Genomic DNA, 18,672 nt, shown 5'->3' on the forward strand with positions numbered 1-18,672 from the left:
TCCTAAAGGCATGTCATCATCATTTAAAACAAGCTGGAGCCTGGCCACCAAAGGAGTTGTTATGTTCTTCCTGTGAAGTGGTTTCAAAGTGAAACATTAAAGTTTGGGGGACGGCTTGGTAACACAGGAGAAATAACTGGGAAGACTTCAGCATATTTATGATGACTGCGTATGCATAAAAGTTCTCATGTCATTTTAAAGATCTCTTTCCACAATTCACTTCCATCGCAGTTGACACAGTTGCCACAAAATATTACAGTCCTTGTAAGTTGCACTCATTAGCTATAGAGTGTGAAAGGTTTCTCCCACTAGTTCAAGAGCATTACAGCTTTTTCATCCTTCACTATTTTCCTCTACATTGCAAACTTCAAATTACTTAAAATATAGTGGGTGACATGAAGTGGGTTTGGTCCTTGCAAATGTTTTTGCACATAGAAAGCATTTTCAAGAGCTTGCACAAAAATGTTAATGAAACAGTTGAAGTCATAGACACAGGCTAATGACCTTGCCAGATTCTAATTTTGCTGATTTCTGTTGGGATTGCTTGTAATGACACTAAGTTTGTACTATAAACATGAATCTTTTTTTTTAAAAAAACATCTAAACTTTGACACAAGATAAACCAGATAAATTAGTAGATTATGTGGAACTAAAAGTGATTATTCATTTTTTTTTCCTCTCCATTTAAGGTCACTGTGATAAGAAACCTGAACACAGACACCATTGTCGACTCAAGATCTGAGGCAAGATACACATCTGTAATAAGCTTCATGTCTGGCCAGTCAGCGTTGCCACTGAATGGTGAAGTAACCTCGCTGGAGGTGGAGCCAGAAGATGAAACTGTTAGTCCTGACAGTTCCCGTGAAGAAGCATCTTCTGTTCCTCCCCCAGAGTCACCAGCCAAAACAGAAGAGGTGTTTGTGCAGGAAGGCACAGAGGAGATACCTTCTGACGATGAACAGAACCACAAAGTAAAGGAGACTTATGTCATATCTGACAGTGCCCAAATGGATACATCCAGTAACTCTTCAGGTGCAGATGTTTCTGCCACAGAAATACACCAAACAGTAATTCCAAGCAGCTGTCCCAAGTTTTCTGGCTATGACAAGCCTCATGTGCCATTACATATGTTGGTAGATGTTGGTGAAGAACAGCCTGTGAAAGGTTACAGGCTGACTGAGTAACCAGGATAGCTGAAGTGTTTAACCAGGACTCAGGAAGAACTCTATTACTGAAGATAATGTAAAGTCTTCATTATATCATGAACATGTACAAGGTGTGTTTGTTCTGAGCCAATCAAAGTAACAACATCATGCAGAGGGTTAAATAGGACTGAAAGTAGCACCTGAAAAGGCCATAAAGAGTGGAAGGAAGTTTCATGATCAATTTAGTGGTTTATGTGATATACACAAACACTTATATTTCCTGTTTGAAAGGGTGCTTGCTTTGTTTGTTTGTTTGTTTGTTTTTAACAGTACTCTGTGGAGAACAAACTTCATGGAGATATAAAAAACACCAGCTGTATCATTTTTTTCCTTGGTAACATGTCTTATGACTAAAAAGCTCTTTGTTAAAGTGCTGCTATTTGTGTATAGCTGCATCCATTTGGATCACTTAGATATGTTGTGTAAAGATGTCACATTCTGGTTAATTCTTGTATTAGCATGCTGGCTCTTTGTCATTGGAAAAGAAAGAAAAATCTAACAGGTGATTGCACAAATTCTTTGGAAAATGTTTTCAAAATTCAAAAGGCTGCTTTTCCCCAGAGCATTTTTATCCTAATTCTTAAAACAGTATGATTTTTTTTTTAATAGAAATCAGCAATACTTCTTCCAAACACGTTTTCCAGCAGGTTGAAAGTAAGTGCCGTTTTCCCCTCTTTTTATTACGTAATTCAGAAACTACACCGAATTACCTTGCTCTCAAAATATATCCCAGGGCAATGGAAAGGTGGTGACATAAGTTGTGGTTTGTAAGTTGTCATCTCGCAACCCTCTGAATTTTGTAGCATGAGGTTATAGTTTTGAAAACTGAAGGATCAGCATTTTATTTTTTTATATTTAAAAACTTTTGAATCTAATGCCTGCCATCCAGTTATTTCCCTGCAGTCAGGAATTGGTGGGTATTTTCTGTTTGTCAGGAAAGTTTACAATAGCTCTTAATGAAGCTTAGTTCAGAAAGAAGAAGTTGTTTTACAGACACAAGGTGTTGCTTTTATACAAAGCTGTCTTTATTTTAAAATACTTTTTTTTGTAGGATTATCAGAAATGTTTGCATGTTATAGCTGGTGATTTTAAAGGAAAACCAGTATCCTAGTACTTCGGTCCTTCCGTTTCTCAGTGTTATGAGTATTCCTGAGATAAAGTTAGTTTATACAGCAATTTCTGGACTGCTTCTGTTCCTGCAGATATCAGACATGAACCTACAGTAGCACATACGCATTCCAAAAGATTTAAATACAATAGCTATTTTTCCTTTCTCTACTCACACGAAAATAACAGATCTGTTAGCAGGGTTTTGATAATTTTAGGAAAAGCCAAATTTTATAGTTATGATGTAATGGAAAGCCCAACTAGAAAGACTTCAGTATCTGTTAGCTGGCTTAGATTTGTTTCTGCATTATGTTCAAATGTAGTGAGACTCTCTGTTAACTTGTATAATGGCATGTTCTGGGTTGCATTCCTGGAAGGCATTGTTTGAGACTTATTGCTCAGGATCTGCTAGTGTGTCGATGTCTCCATTGCAGGAAATAACTCTCTTAGTGTTAGAAGAAGCCTTTAGAAATCAGAATTAACTTGTACTTGAAATTTCAACTAAACTGACTGTTCAGTTAATAGTATGGTGCTAGGATAAATGTAAAGACAAAGATGTTAAGATGGATCAGCAATGACACAGAAGTACACAGAAAAAAAATGGCATGGCAGGTGGTTACATATTATGGAAAAACACCGTTCTGTAAGCTGAAAATCAGGCACAGCAGTATGAGTGCCTTGTGCCATACAACATGTATTATATATATATACATACAACTGACCTCTTCCTGTTTACTATTACAAGGTTAAATGTATTTTGTTTAATTAAATTTTCTGAATTGTAATCATAAAAGCCACTGAAGTAGCACCCTCCTTGTAGGTTATGTCTTCTGTACGCTGTGTAACCAATAAGTAGCCAATAGCACAGGGACAGTTTAGATGTTTAAATTGCTCAGGCCAACTTGCAGACTTTATAATTGCGAAATAAATACGTTTAAGGGTGCGCAAAGCACCAGATTCTTGTATTAGCTGTGACCAGCTGAAAATGTGAGGCCACAGTGACACAAGAATGTGTTCCCTGGGTCAATAAGCCCTATTTCCCCTAGTCATCTTTCCTACAGTTGTTAGTAGTGATACTAAGAGAGAGCCTAAAACCAGCACAAGTGCATGATGGTATTGCAGCCTGCAGTGTGAGGACTTCTTGGGACAGGGAACACAGACATGCCTACCCAGCTACAGCTGGTTAGATTTGCTTTTGCTGTTCTGTAATACCAAATACCTGAGATGTGGTTTGAAAGCTGTCAGGTAGTATTTCTCTCTGCATTTTCACTTAACTAGTAAATGAGTTTAAATAAATTAATATTCTTGTGATGAAGAAGTAGTTTGCTTAAGTTCTGGATATTCATGCATGACAACTTGGCATGAGCTGCCAGTGGCTAACACTTACAGGTTCAAAATTATTTTATATTCATGCCTTATACAGATATATCAGCTATCCCATATAACGCAAGATGTTTCGGTTGATCTTTGCTCTTGTCATGACTGCTCAGCATTCTTCCCTTCCTGTCTGCTAAAGATAATGGAATCTAATCTAAGACTCCAAAACATTATATCCTCTGTTAGAGACATCACACACAGCACATCGACCTAATACCTGACAATATTTCTTTAGTTCTCATTTTTGCATGGTCATTGTAACTTTTTATCTTCAGACATACAACTAACAATGAAGCACTGTGCTAGTACTGCGTGCTGGCACAGAAGCATTGAGTGTTCTGCTTTTATGCTTTTTCCACATAAATCGATAATGTAGTTTAAAAAAAAAATCATTCTTGTTGAAACTACTGACATCTGTGAAATCAGGATGTCCTGTAGTGTCCCAGTTGCTTAGAACAAACATGTATATTTGTATGTAGTCCTTCACTAGGTAAGGTTGCAGGAAGGGGGAACTTGCATGAGAAGAGCTGTTTTTCTCAAGGCTAGAAATCACCAGCTGCTCTGAAGTGGTGTCACGTAAACAGTTTAGTATTAGTAAATAAACCATTGTACTTTGTTCAAATTAATAGTTTCAGCATGTCTTAAAAACAAACAAGCCAAGCACAAAGCACCTTTCATCTTATAAGTGACCTGCACATATATTTTTTGAATGTTTTTTTAAAAACTCAGTCCTTTAATTATGGAGCCATTTTTTTATTAATACACTTTCAATATTCTCTAAATCAATGCAATTGTTGGGCTAGGTGGGAACTCCAGGGGTCCACAGTTCATTCTTCTCCCCAGAACTTCCTACTATGCATTTGTCTAAAAACTCCATGACCCCATTCTAGGAGTTTTTATGCCTAAAAAGTGTTTTCTAGTGTTTAATGGAAGTCTTTCTGACTTTAGAAATTAAATGGTCCATAATGGAACTGCTGAAACGTACTTTAGTTCTTGTGTGAAATTTGTAACTAAACTACTTGTGAATACTGTAAATGTTTGAATTAAGAAAAAAATCAGAAGGCAAATGTGTGTGTGTGCTCACCTTTTTCTTACTGTTAGCTTTTGTACTTAAGACTAAATCTGCTTTTGAAGCTTGCTTAGTTCACGTTACATATGTAATGTCTGCTTGAGCATTATTGAAAACAAACAGAAAACACTGTTTGTGGGAGATACGTATAGTGTGCATGTAATTAAACGTAGCCAATTACAGTATTCTGCTTTCTCTCTTTCTCTCCCTCTCTCTCTCACCCCAGTAGGTGATTGTGGAGAGGGATGAGGGCTGATGCACAGCAGCTCTTTGTGACACATTGATTCTCACTACACCATTGGCTTTGCAATTTCTTTTCTGTCCTCTGATGCTATTGATGCAGCCTAAGATAATGTCAGTCCCATTCTGTTGCTTGAGCCTAGGGACTCTCCTTATGTTGCATTCAAAAGCTATGGACAAGGATTAAATGGTCACACCATTCCAATGGATTTACTACTACAGAGCGAGGAAAGCTGGGCTTCCTTGAAACTTACTGGTCACTTTATTTGAAGTTTAAGTGATCATAAAAGTCTTATTTATCTGGTGTTTACTTCTTAATAGTGAGCATGTGCATTCTTATGTTCATCTTGGAAATGAACTATTTGTCTTTGAGCATCATGATAATTTACCCAAAAGAATGTAGGCTACTGTTAGAAGAATTTTGGTTTCGCTTGTCTGTCACATCTAGAATGTACAATTTAAAAATCTTTTCTACTCATCAGCATGTTTAGTCCTTCCAAGTAACTTCTTAAGATTATGACTAGTGCTGTTTCTGGACTGAATCCAGTAAGAACAGTCATACCTTAGGAATTCGGACTCTCTTACAGATGGCTGTGCAGATTAGAACCATAGAATGATAGAACAGTTGGGTTGGAAGGGATCTTCAAAGGTCATCTAGCCCAACCCCTGCAATGATCATGGACATCTTCAACTAGATCAGGTTGCTGAGAGCCCCATCCAGCCTGGCCTGGAATGTCTCCGGGCGGGCGCATCTACCACTTCTCTGGGCAACCTGTTCCAGATTGAGCGGAGTCAGAACACATGGAAAAACTTTAATTTATGGTATGTCTGCATTAATTGCCACATTTATATTTGTAACATAGACTCTGTGAGTTTTAGTAATGGATTGGTGTTTTTATTAACCCATTATGAATTATAGTCAAAACAGTTTTGTTTCCTGAGGTTCTGGGGTTTTTTATCTCATCAGAACATCATTCTCCCCTTGATGTAACTTGCCCATTTGTATAATTGGACAATGACAGGGTAGCTGATCAGACTGAAAATTAACTTTGCATTTATGTGGGGGCAAAGAAGTTTTATTTTCTACTGTCCAGCCACAGCTTAAAAGAGGAGATGCATTACACGCAGAAAACAACAAGCAGACAAGCCAGATGGTTCTGCCAGCCAACTCGCTCAGTGTTCTGCAAAGATAATCCTGCAGCTGTCAAATACTTGCAACATGTACAGCAGAGCAGTAAGCACCAGTGTCATGTCTGATCTGGTTTCTTCCTCTACTGACATCTCTTGGGTACCACAGACTCTGAAAGGTTGCTTGAACAAATTCTGCCCCTTCAAAATTACCCTTCCACAAAGAGTATATAGAATCCTTTCAGTTTGAAAATATAGAGTGAAAATAATAAAAATCTAACACACCAGATTTTCTTTCTGGGTATGACTGTCCCCTGTTATGTTTTGGGGAGTTGTTTTGTTTTTTTAAGTTAATAACACTCAGTTAATTATCGGAAGGGTGGAGGGCTTGTGGAGTCCCATCACAACAGATGGTAACTGTATCTAGTGTTATGTACTTTCTTCTACCAGTTTTGGTAGAGCTGACACCTGTGACAACAAAAGCTGTGATTGCAACTTGCTGCAAATACAATTAAATGTGAGATAAATTGTAACAGGTGAGGAAGGGTTGTAAAAGTTCACCTGAATGCCTAAGAGAGTGATGCTGGCACCTGGATGGAGGCAGAGAGCATCTTTGCCATTCCTCAGTCCCTGCTTCCAGGTAGATTAATCCCAGGAATCAATCTGGCCTTATGTCAGGAACTGTTATAGTATCTGTTTCCTCCCCAAGTCTGAATAGAAATTGGAACAAAACACTGTGGATTTAGGTGGTTAATTACTGAGTGACTTTATCAACTGCTTCCAGGGTGAACAGCAAAACTAGCAATTTTTTTTTGCGATGCCCAATTTCATTTCCTATAAGAAAAATAATATAGAACGAAACTTTTTGGCAAGTAAGTATCACAGTGTGATCTAAATTTTCTGTTTAAATGGTCATGTTGCAGTAAACGCGAAACTAACACCTCTGAGAAGTGTGAAAACCAGTTACACTGAGCATGGAGGATTCTGTCCTGAAAAGCTCAGCATGCTGATTCCTGAATGCCAGGAGACTGTATTAAAGGTTGGAGACATTGTATTAAAAAAAAGGCTCATAAAAATAGAGCATGTTTACAAATTCAATAGTAATTTGGAGATGGTGGGGGTGAAGATTGTTGGTAAGAATAGAGTCCTTTTCTAGAGTTCACACTCCTTGGATGATAGAGAGGTGATACTGAGAACTTGAGAGACAGCCACAGAACTAAGCCACTGGCTGGCAAGTGTGCTGCTTACAAACCTACACTGGCAGAAGGGGTAAGTGAAAGGCAGTTTCTTTTTCTGTTGTTTGTTTGGGTTGGTTGGTTTGTTTGTTTCTGAAGTCTTTGGGGCTTTTTTAATTTTTTCCCTTGGTCAGGGAAACCCATCGAACTTGCCTGTTTAAAAGTTCTATTGCCCCAAGTAGCTAGCAGAATCATTTGCTCTTTCTTCAAGCCTTGATTACAGACATGGAGGTGGGCCATCCCAGTTCCTTCTCTCTCTTTCCCCAAGGAGCGCCTGCCAAACTTTCGGCCTTCTCCTGCTGCCTGGTGGGTCAGCCCGATGCCATCTGCGGTCTGGATGGGGCTTCAGTGGTCTGGCACAGAGACTTCCAGCCACCGTCACCTACAAAAAAATGCACGTGTGGGTCATCTCCTACCCACACTGGTAATATTTCAGGCGTTACTGCTGAGAGTGTGTTGGAGAGAGCATTGGCCCTACCAGGCTTTCAGCCTTCCTTTATTTGCTCTAGTAGGTGGATGAAGAAAGCACGAGCAGTGTTTGTCTTGTACCTATCCAGGCTTATCTCTGGTTTCTGCTGGATCAGTGATCACCTGGCACCTTTACTATTGAGATTACCCAAGCAAAATGAACAAACTATGGAATATTAATTCCACATGTCTCTAAACTGGTGGGGTTTTGTCTGTATATGATTTGGGAAGGTACCCCCAACTTAAAAAAGCAGGTCTTTTCTCAGTGGGCTTAAACAAGATACAGCACTCCTTAGAGATAGGAAAAAAAAAATCATATGGCTTTGGAAATTAGAAAAAAATGACAATTTTAAAGAAACTTGTAATTTAAAAGGCTTTGAGCTATTTTAGGGTTTGTTATTACCTACAGTTCCTAATGAATGTTAGTGTTGGTTACTAACTTTCTGGTGCAATTCATTGTCTTGCACATTGTTAAATAAATATTGTATGTGCAAATAATGACTTGTTACAAAGCAATCCCTCAGCGGATCTTCATCTTTAATATGTTCAAATGTCTCACTGTTGAGGTGTAGCTATGGCACTGGGAATTTCTAATCGTAATCTTTAAAATGTTGACCCAAGCCCTTATAACAGTTAGTACCTGTGGGCAGGAAGCAGGGAAGGCATGCACTGCATGGTGAAAGTCAGCCTTGCTTCCTCAGAAACTGCTGTGTAAGAACCAATATGGTGCAATATCTCTTCCCTGAAGGGCAGGGGAAAAAAACCCCAAAAAGTCCCTCCTGCCCAACTCTGGGGTTTTCCTTTTTTTTTTTTTTTTTATTGTGCGTGTGTAGTTATTCATTCTCCCACTCCCCACTGGGCTGTTGAAGGGCTTCCCTGCTGCACATGACACACCAGAAGATGCTGAGGGAGCTGGGAGGGGCAATGGCTGGGGAGGGGATCCAATTGCATTTGGCGACTATATAGACATTCGCAGAAAAGACAAAGTTTTCTCTGAAGTGTCCCAATCAAAACACAAAAAGCTGCTCTCATAAGCTTCAGCAGGGGTGTCCCACTTAGACGTATGGGGGAAAACCTCTCACTGAAAATGGTTAAGCATGGAGTTAAGTCTGCCATTAGTCCAGCCCTGGGCATTAGACTGGACTGGCTGACCTCCAGAGCCCTCTCCCAAGACAAGTCTTTCTGTGAGCCCGCGTTGGTTGCTTAGAAAGGTAAAAGACTGAAAACTACAGCTCCAGCTGAGAATAGTCTTTGGGTCCAGAATAATCTGAACCACTCAATTTTTATTTTGAGTTTGTGTGAAATGCCGCACGTGAGAGAGACTCGTCTGGCCTCTGCTGGTTCCTAGAAGTATTCTGTGACTGATTTAGGGGCTCCTCTGCTTCCTTCATCTTCCATGCCTTCATCCAGGCATGCAAGCAAAACCCACCCTCGCATCCACTGCAAATATCAGAGACTTTCATCTGAAAAGCCAAAGGTGGTGCTGCAGGAGCAGTTCCAGAGTTAAACCTCTAGGTCGATGGGAAACAACTCCTTCAAGGGGGAAGGAAACAAAAAACCAATGAGGTGATGCTATCAGACTGGATGAGTCAGGCAGCTTACCGCAAGAATGTACTTGACTTTTACCTCTGTGTGGCAATAGTCAATCCTCAAGAGAAAAAGGTCTGTTTACCCAGCATTCAGATAGGTTTTTGTTCCAGGAAAGGAAAAAAAAATTCATGCCTGCAATTCTGTGTTGGTTCACAAAAACATCAGTACTGCTGTTTCACAAAGGTTTGGATCAAAAAGATGTTTCAGTGTAAGCTAGGATGAGCTAGTAGCATATCTAATTACGTGGACTCTACTGGGGAAAGCAATGTATTTTCCATTCTTCATAAAGTGCTGTTCAGAGTATTTTTAAACAATACTGCTTTTTAAAAGTTCTCATTCATATTTTAAACAGCATTGCAGTGCATGTCATCCTATAATGTTCTTTAGTTGTTCACATTTTTAAATGTACTATATGTGTCATCTATGAAACTGAAGACGTGTATGTATGTAGATGTCTGTATATGTGTGTGTGTAGCTGGTACTCATTTGACTGTAGCTATTTTTAATCCACAGAGCACTGAAGAAGCATGACTGAAGTTGATGTGTAGGACATTTTTTATGGATGCCAATAACCTGGGGATTACCAGCGGCTGTTTCAATCATCATAAAAAATTATGTGAGGGGTTACTGACTACTTCAGAGTGCCAAGACCAGTCGCAGATAAAGCTCTATGAGAGTGCAGTGCACAGGAAACCCTGAATTTTTCCATGGAATAGGTGTTACTTTCCCCATTTCACCAGAGAGTAGAGTAGCCTTTTCTGAGCAAAACCCACCAACATCACGCAGGCTGTTCCTCAGCTCTGCATTCACCATCAAAAAGGAGAAATTGCCATCAAAAGCAATTTGGCAAAGCTCCATGCTTCAGCTCCTGACAATGGGCTGTTACACGGGGTACGGGAAGGTGTGTTGGTACAATTCAAGTAAGCAAATGCGCAACCTGTGACAAGCATGACTAAACTTTGATGACATTTCAGTCTGATGTTTGGTTTATAGAAGTTCCCTATTCCCGCACTTGAGCTCATATAACATGATGAAATACTAATTGCATTTGGTGTGGGGAACTACCTAAAGGTCATTGGATTTTGAGAATGTGTTTGGGAAATGGATAGATTAAAAATTCCAAGATAGTAATGGCAGAATGGCCTTTCTGCGTTCTACCTCCTTTTGTTGTTGTTGTTTCTTTTCTGCATTCCTTTTCAGTTCTTTAATTCCCTTAATTGGGTGAACTAGTTAATTATTTAAAGCTATGCATCTAGAGTTTTAATACAGCTGTTGCAGATTCAGTTCTTGGACAATGACGTAGAGGTGACTGGCTGAACTGAGAGTCTGTGCCCATGAATCCAACTGAGGCCAGCTTCTTGACTGGAAGTTGTCCAGTTTGCTAACAAAATGCCTTTAAATAAAACAGTACTTTAATTTGAGCCATAACTTGCTTTTTTTTTTTGACCTGGTATGTGTTTTTTTTCCAGCTTTTCCCAAAGTAAAGATGAGTGTTGGGCAAATTCTTGTTTTTGCAGAGAGGTAGTCTTCACACAAATTATTTCTTTGGTGGATGACGTGACACAGCGCTGTGCTAGGGCATACCAAATTGGGGTTGTCTGTTCTTGCTTGTCAAGGAGAGCTGGTGAAAGGACTAGGCATCCAGGCTTTTGATCAGGTACTCTGGTATGCGAGCGGTAAAGCACGCGTGGACATCAGTGCTGGGGATCTTTTGGGAAGGGAAGAATGAGGGGCAAGGCTGGAAAAGAGGGTGAGCAAGTACCACATTTGCTGCCAGCAAATGACTTGACTGAGCTTTCCACACACCCCAGGAGCACAAAACCCGACTCCCACTGGGCAGGTGCACATGTGGCATTGAAGTGTTTACAAACAGTTTCACCAGGGAGCCCCCGGCATCCCCAGCCCTGGGGTCAGTCTCTCAGGGATGCCCATACAGGAAAGGCAGGATTTGGAAGACAGCTGCAACAAATGCCAGTGTTTGTGCAGGCAGTGTCATGACACACCCGCACCAGCTGGGACATATGACTCCTGGCAGTCTGAAAGTCCAACATAGAGCGGCACTTTGGTCCCATAGGCTGGGCTGTCCTCCCCGTTCCCTGCCCAGGGTTTGGCAGCACTGTGGCTGCCCCAGCATCTCTCCAGCAGCCGGCGTGGTGTGGAAACGGTGCCCCACAGCGGGACCGGCAGCGATCCCACAGCCCCTTGTTCCTCCCACGGTAAATGCCCAGGTGACGTTCTGCCACAAATATGCCTGCAAACTCCATCCGCTTGTGTTCAACACGAAGAAAGGCGACCAAATCAGATGACATCCCATGGGTAGGTTTCTTACTTGCTTACTGCAAAATTTATGCTCTTCAGTGCTGAGTGACTAGCGTTGGGAAAACAAATAAACAAACAAACAAACAAACAAACAAAAAATAGCATGGCAAGCAAGCAAGCTTCTGTGACAAATTTATGGGATTAAAGCAAAATTGCCAGACATCATGTGGGAATTAGTGCCAAAAAAAAAGGACTGTTTTCATGCTGGTTTGCTTCATAATTAGTTCCAAACTCCAGAGTGACCACAGCTGCCAAGTAAGAATATTTGCTTATGTTTAATTTGGAGCAACTCATATGTTTTCCAGCTAAAGTAAACCAAAGCCAAATCGGGGGATTTTGGAAACCACGGGAAATAAGGGGAACTCTAGAGTGTTTAATAATTACTTCCTCATAAGACATGCCCAAGAGGAAGAGAGATGCTCTTCAGTCATGGAGCTGCTCTCCTAAGCATGAAGGGGATCAGGCTTTCTTCCCTCTGCTTACTGATGCACCTGCTTCAGGATGAGATAACTAGTAAGTAAAGGCTTTCTGCTCTTTTCTTATGTGACAAGGGGGGTGCTGGGTCTGTTATTGAATCTCTGAATGAGTCAAATCTCTGAATCTTTTGGTGGGTTTCAAAAGTCCTGTCATTTCCAAATTAGTCTGTTATTTTGCCTTTCAAGTATGTGGCTCATTTAATTTATTCATAGCTGCATCACCATTTTCAGTTCAATTAGAACAAGTCTTAACTGATTCTGTGGTATGCCAGGGATAAATCTGCAGTAATAGAGAGTCATCTGGGTCACAAAACCCAGAAAAAATGCTAGGATTTGGATGCTTCAGAGAGGCTGTTAATTGATTCTGTGCTCCTGTAACCATCACACTTTGAAAACAGACTGTCTTGAAAATTGTCAGGCAGCTTTTCCAGAAGTTCAGATTGGAAAAGCAGTGAATCTCAGGTTATTTTTTATCAGGCAAGAGCTGATAAATGTGACTGTGGCAATTATTAAAATAGCTATGATCCCTGCAGGTTAAAGTTGAGATGTGGAGGAAAGAGCACTCAGCTTTAATTATTGATGTGTCTGCTTTCTGCAGACTCTGTGAATAGATCCAAAGAGTTTGTTTCCTGGGATGTTCATCAGGAACTTTTCAGAGCAGTAAACTCACTAAGGAAAAATTAAAAACAAAACAAAAAACCAACCAAATCAACCAAACAACCAAACAAAAACAAAACCAAAACAACCTACACATAAAAATGTTCCTTTCATATTATTAAGTGTGTCTGTTCTGTAACTGCTGGATCTCATCACCCTGACTTGGAAAGTTTTGAACATGAGATACAGGAGATTCAATTCCCTGAAGTCTGCTAGTCATGAAGCCTAATGAGATGTAGCAATAACCCCATGTTTAAATGTGAAGGAGCGTGTCTCTGACAAACTCATTAAGTTATTGATCCTTATTACTTGCAGTGATTTTAGTTTTGGAAAATCGAGACCTGCAAGATTCGATTAAGCCGCAGAAGGTAGAGTTTCATTCATTAAACTTCAACAGCACTCTGCATTGGCAGCCTGGGAGAGCCAGAGTGGCAAGAGACACAGTCTACTTTGTGCAGTATAAAGTGTAAGTACTGGGGGAACCCCCTGGGGCTGGCGCCTGGCTCTGCTTGGAATATCAAAGGGATTTCTCGGGTGACAAGAGATGTATCTCCCCACATCTGGGGAACAGCCACGTCCTGCTCAGCTGCCAGCTCTCAGCTGTTGCTGCAGTTGTCAACTGCCCAGAAGGGGCAGCTGAACAGCCCAAGGCTGGAGGGGAACAAGCACCTCCAGCAACACGCTCTGCACCCTCATTGCACCGTAGAGTTGCAGAAAAATGTTGTTTGCAAGGGACTTGTGGAGGTCACCAGGTCCAACCCTCTGCCTGAAGCAGGTCTAACTAGGCCAGGTATCTCTGCAATAGTGCATTTAGGGTATTTTGGTGGCCCACCTTGCCCACAGCAGTGCTGCACGGTGCATCGCACAGCAAACTTGAGGCAGCACTAGGGGCTGGTCCTCAGAAGAGGTATGCTCCTATTCCTGGCATGCCTGTTGAGCACCTGAAATCACCTTTGAGTCAGTGGAAAACAGCATTCTGTTCATCATTGAACACACCAGCTATGCCAAAGCTCACCTGCCTCTCCTGAGAGGCAAGTGTGCAGCAGTTTCCTACAGGGCTGGTGACCTGCATCTCCACTTTAGGTTTCTTTCAGAAAAGACACAAACCTGTAGTTCCTAAACAACCATGCAATCAGTCCTCCCTGCCATTAGATTGAAGAAGAGAGTTCATTTCCATGGCAAAATGCTTGTCAGTACCATCAAGTTAAAACAGATAACTAAAGATCAGTATGAACCCAGTTGGCGACATCTGAAGCTTACATCCGTCCTTCTCTTTCTCCATAGGTATGGGCAAAGCACATGGCAAAACAAAGATGACTGCTGGGGGATTCAAAACCATGTCTGTGACCTGACAAATGAGACCTCTGATATCCAAGAGCCTTATTACGGCAGAGTGAAAGCCGCATCAGCTGGCGTCTATTCTGACTGGAGCCTCAGCTGCAGATTTACTCCCTGGCGAGAAAGTAAGTGCAAACATATGGGTCCCTCTGAGAAAGGAACTGGAATTTCTGCGGCATGGAATGTATCATTTATGCTTACAGTTTGCAAATATGAGTAATCCTTTTCCAGCTACAAAGCTGCAGAAGAAATTGCGAGTCAATAGCTCTCAGGTGAAGGGTTGAAATAAAATCATTTTCCTCACACTTGGAAGCCAACCTATTATGGATAAGTAGCCACTTATCCATACTTAGGGGATTAGAAATGTGTGTCTCCCTCTAATGCAACTCCTTCCTCGAGGCATGGAACTATAGAAATTATTTTCAGCTGGTTTTGGAGCTGCTGGAAGGGCACAAGATGGAAGAGAAGGAGAAGTTCTTCACTTGAGGAGAAAAGGGAGAAGAGAACTGAGAGCTGTATGGCCGCCATTCTTCTCACATTTATGTGTTTTCCTGACTGCAGTGTATTTAGAAAGGACATGAGCCAAGCTGTTAGCTAGTACGCTCATTATGGTGCCATAGTATGTTAGAAATCAGAAGACTGTCAAAACATCAACATAAGTTCTGAACAGTGTACCTACCAGTAAGTTCCCCATTAATTAACCGGTTTTCCCTCACTAGCCAATGCAAAGTTGAATTGTGAACGTGAATGCAGGTCACTTCACGGTCTTGCAGTGCAAACTACATTGAGCGTCCTGTATAAATGAAACCACAAGCTTTGACATAAAGCAGCACCTTGCAGCAGCAGCAGCCCATCTCACCCTGTGCCACCTCCTCTTCCTGGAGAGACACACAGGGCAGCTGCTGTCCTGGCTCCCCATGTCTTGGGGACCGCACACACAAGTATCTAGGCACTAGCTTGAACCCTTAGGTGTGCTTAACCAAGCAGATTGCAAAAAATTTGAAGTAATTATTGAAGTTGCATCCTTGGCATAAGCAAAATGGTTCAGATAGCTGTTTTGTGCAATCCAGGCATGCGAATATGGAAAAAAAAAAAGTCAGGGAAAAAATCCAAGGCATTTGTTTGACCTGGCTGCAGTCAGCAACATGCAGCTCAGAGAGATTTCACAAAGTTAGGCTCAAAGATAGATTTACAAACACAGGAAATATCACCCCCAAAATGTCCCAAGAAATAAGTACTAAGAAGTAAGGATTTACAAAGTGGCACTTTAATAGTAAATACAGCATAATATATTGTGGGAAGAAGAACATTAAATTGTTTAATGGATTGTAATTGTATTCTGTGAAACATTAACAAACTACAGTTGTGTTCATAGCTTTGGTTTTTTTCCTTAGCTATGATAGGACCCCCGACAGTAACTGTGATTCATAGCAACAAGTCCATAACCCTAAAGCTCCAGGCTCCACGGTCTCCTTACAAAAGGAAGAGAGGCAGCAAGATACCAATGACAAATTATTATGATCTGCTATATCAAGTCTTCATAATAAACAACTTGCTAGACGAGGTAAATGCATATTCAAATATAATACCCTTTACCATTGAAAAGCCAGGAAAGTATGGGCACACCATTCTTCTTTTACAGTTGAAATTGTCTTCTGGGATTGTGGGAATATGAAAGATTGCATACGCATTTGAAAACAAGGTAGACTTATTTTTCAGGAATTGAATTTGAATTGAGTTGTAATTCCTCCCTTTATTCTTTCCCATCAACTTAGTATTTCATACTCTAAGCCCTGAATAAAAGAAAAAAGGGGACGAAAGGGGAATTTTGAAGGGAATATTTTAAAATCATTAACTATTGATGTTGTTGACTTTGTGCAAGTCCACATGCTGCTCTGCAGCCTCTGTTCTTACCAAACTTCAGTCACAGACATGCTTGCTAGGGCAATGTGCCTGACTGGCTGTTTTCACTCTGCTCCACCAAAAGCAACACAGAGTCCTGGTGTATGAAGGAAAAAACAAGATTATTAAAATAGAAGACTTGAGGCCTGGAGTCAGCTACTGCATCGTGGCTAAAACATACGTGCCGATGCTGGACCGCAGCAGTGCCTACAGCAGCAGGCAATGCACCGTGCTGCACTGACAGTGGTGGCACCTCTGCAACAGGTAAGTCCCCAGCTGAAACTGGAGATGACTCTGGAAGTCAAGAGCTATCACTTCACCAAAGGCAGATACTCTCCAAAAGGAGAAAAAACAGGTGTAGGCATGAAAACTGCCATCCCATATGACAACATCAGCTAGAGTTCTTACACCATCTCAGCTAACTTCACACCAGGTAAGAATGGTAGGGCTAAGGAGATTATAGGAATGGCATGCGTTATTATTTTCATGCTGCCACTGTGCTCAGAGATGCCTCCCTCTTCCTTTTCTTTAAACAGTTATACCTAGTATTGCTTTCACTGTTTTTTATTGCTATCAAGTAATAATTAACTAGGAAAATGAATGACCTCCAACTTTATTAATATGCAAATATGCTGCAAGCTCTGCAATTCTGTTTTCAGGGATTTATCTGATGTATTTAATTCAAATGAGCCTGTCCTCTTTTCATGGCCATTCTTCAGGTGTAATGTGTTTAAAAATAAATCAGTTATCAAATTTCATGAGTTTCCATGAGCCAAAATGCAAGAGTTAGCTCAATTAGCCGGTCTGAAAAATCTGTTTACTTACACCAATTACTAGACTATCTTCACATATCATATGCCCAGCAGAGAGAATTATTATCAATCTTGCCTTGCAGGTGCCAAGGCACAGAGTGTATTAAGACCTAAGCCAAAGTTGAATTCAGTGCCATTTGCTTTAGCAAGCTCAGATTTGTGTCCTTTCTAGGGATAAGAGGGAAAAACTGGAAAAGCATCAAAGTTTGAACCTGTGCTTCTGTTCTCAACTTGGTCCATTTACTAGAAAAGATTTTATTTCTTCTACTCCATAATATGATGTATAACATTGGTCTCTCTTGAGATGTAATCAGTGGCTTTAAGCTAAGGAGGGAGTTGGTTTCTAGATGATTTTCCTGCAGTTTTGCTTACTTTCCCAGTACTGTAAAAGGCTGGAAGTTCTGGTTAGAGCTGGACTGCTGAACAACCTGCAGAGGTACAGGACAGATGCATGCAAATGGCATGTGTTGCATTTGCGGTTAAATTGAATACCATCCAGCTTAAATGCACACTCCAGTGGCCATTCTCTTTCTCTTCCCAGTTATAGGAATAATGGCAGAAGGTGCCTCCCATCAGAGATCCAGCTGTAAATCATCATCTGTGGTCTATGTCTGGAATACATACTTGGATACTTTCTAAATTAACCTTTGCTGCATTCAATGATTTGATTCATCATAAACATTTTATGTCACACAAAGGCCAAGGAAACTTTGTATGTCCTATATTACAATTTAAAATGGTATATATTTGCATTTAGAAAGGAAATAGTCATGTACTGTAATAAAAAGAAGGCAAAAAACACTTGTGAAAATATCCTTAAGATTGTTTCCAGGGTTTTTTTTATTTTAAGCCTTGGAATTAAATTTATAAAATAGAAGTTTTGGATTATTTATTTCTTCTACAACAAAAGTTGCAACAGAAGACAAAATAGCATCCTTTCTTTAAAATAAGAATAGTCTGTGATTAGGCACAGCTCATTTAAACTGAAACAGAAAAGGTGCTCACTCTCAGTCAATAACAGATTTTTAAATGGAAAACACCTCTATTTCAACTGTTTCACAGTAAATGATGAATGGATAGTGACCATCACCTGTGATTTCTAATCACAGAATAGTTCAGGTTGGAAGTGACCTCTAGAGATCATCTAGTACAACCCACCTGCTAAAGCAGGTTCACCAGAGCAGATCTCACAGAAATGTGTCCAGGTGGGTTTTGAATGTCTCCAGAGAAGGAGACTCCACAGCCTCCCTGGGCAGCCTGTTCCAGGGCTCTGGCACCCTCAAAGTAAAGAAGTTTCTCCTCATGTTTAGATGAAACCTCCTTTGCTTCCATCTGTGCCCATTGCCCCTGATCCTATCATTAGGCACCACTGAAAGGAGTCTGGTCCCATCCTCTTGACACCCACCCTTGAGATATTTATAAGCATTGATACGATCCCCTCTCAGTCTTCTCCAGGCTGAACAGACCCAGCTGTCCCAATCTCTCTTCGTAAGAGAGATGCTCCAGACCCCTAATCATCTTTGTAGCCCTAAATGATTTTATTCCTACAAGTCTTCATCTCATAAATGAGAAGATTTCCTGGGCGAGGTCTGGGTAATTATCCACGAAGTTACCCCAGAATGGAGAGATGAAGTGGCTTTTTCACATCTGCAAGGTCTGTAGCTAATGAGAATCTTAATACTTAACTACATTCTACTATTGCAAATTAAATGAGAGGAGGTAAGAGTGGGACAGACACAAGATGGCAAA

At 40.7% G+C, this 18,672-nt stretch overlaps 2 protein-coding genes across 4 annotated transcripts in view; both read left to right on the forward strand.

Annotated features, from left to right (window-relative positions):
- IFNGR1 (interferon gamma receptor 1) overlaps nt 1-4,943 on the forward strand; it is a 30,304-nt gene extending 25,361 nt beyond the window's left edge. The window contains exon 7 of the mRNA XM_082047275.1: nt 690-4,943. Within this exon, the coding sequence (XP_081903401.1) occupies nt 690-1,184 (495 nt within the window). The 3' untranslated portion in view covers nt 1,185-4,943. The remainder of the gene's footprint in view (nt 1-689) is intronic.
- A 2,805-nt stretch (nt 4,944-7,748) lies between these two features.
- On the forward strand, nt 7,749-17,787 carry IL22RA2 (interleukin 22 receptor subunit alpha 2). 3 transcript variants are annotated; one of them, XM_082047277.1, is made up of 7 exons: nt 7,749-7,785; nt 9,933-11,735; nt 12,134-12,251; nt 13,187-13,337; nt 14,156-14,334; nt 15,604-15,773; nt 16,197-16,636. In XM_082047277.1, the coding sequence occupies exons 2-7, from the start codon at nt 11,667-11,669 to the stop codon at nt 16,350-16,352; spliced, it is 843 nt and encodes a 280-aa protein (XP_081903403.1). In that variant the 5' UTR covers nt 7,749-7,785; nt 9,933-11,666; the 3' UTR covers nt 16,353-16,636. The 3 variants fall into 3 exon arrangements, with proteins under 3 accessions (XP_081903403.1, XP_081903402.1, XP_081903404.1); XM_082047276.1 differs by lacking the exon at nt 7,749-7,785 and adding an exon at nt 17,465-17,787 and having other exon boundaries at nt 9,244-11,735; nt 16,197-16,375; XM_082047278.1 differs by lacking the exon at nt 7,749-7,785 and having other exon boundaries at nt 11,656-11,735; nt 12,044-12,251.
- The last annotated feature ends 885 nt before the right edge of the window (nt 17,788-18,672 follow it).

Source organism: Streptopelia decaocto, assembly GCF_964273445.1.
Source record: "Streptopelia decaocto genome assembly, chromosome: 3".
NCBI lineage: Eukaryota > Metazoa > Chordata > Aves > Columbiformes > Columbidae > Streptopelia > Streptopelia decaocto.

Excerpts from the sequence above, each read along its gene's own strand:
- IL22RA2 (XM_082047277.1), top strand. The coding sequence starts at position 11,667 with ATGCCTGCAAACTCCATCCGCTTGTGTTCAACACGAAGAAAGGCGACC. Across the intron at positions 12,252-13,186 it reads GCTTCAGGATGAGATAACTA|TGATTTTAGTTTTGGAAAAT; the intron begins GTAAGTAAAGGC and ends TATTACTTGCAG. Across the intron at positions 15,774-16,196 it reads TAAACAACTTGCTAGACGAG|CAACACAGAGTCCTGGTGTA; the intron begins GTAAATGCATAT and ends CTCCACCAAAAG.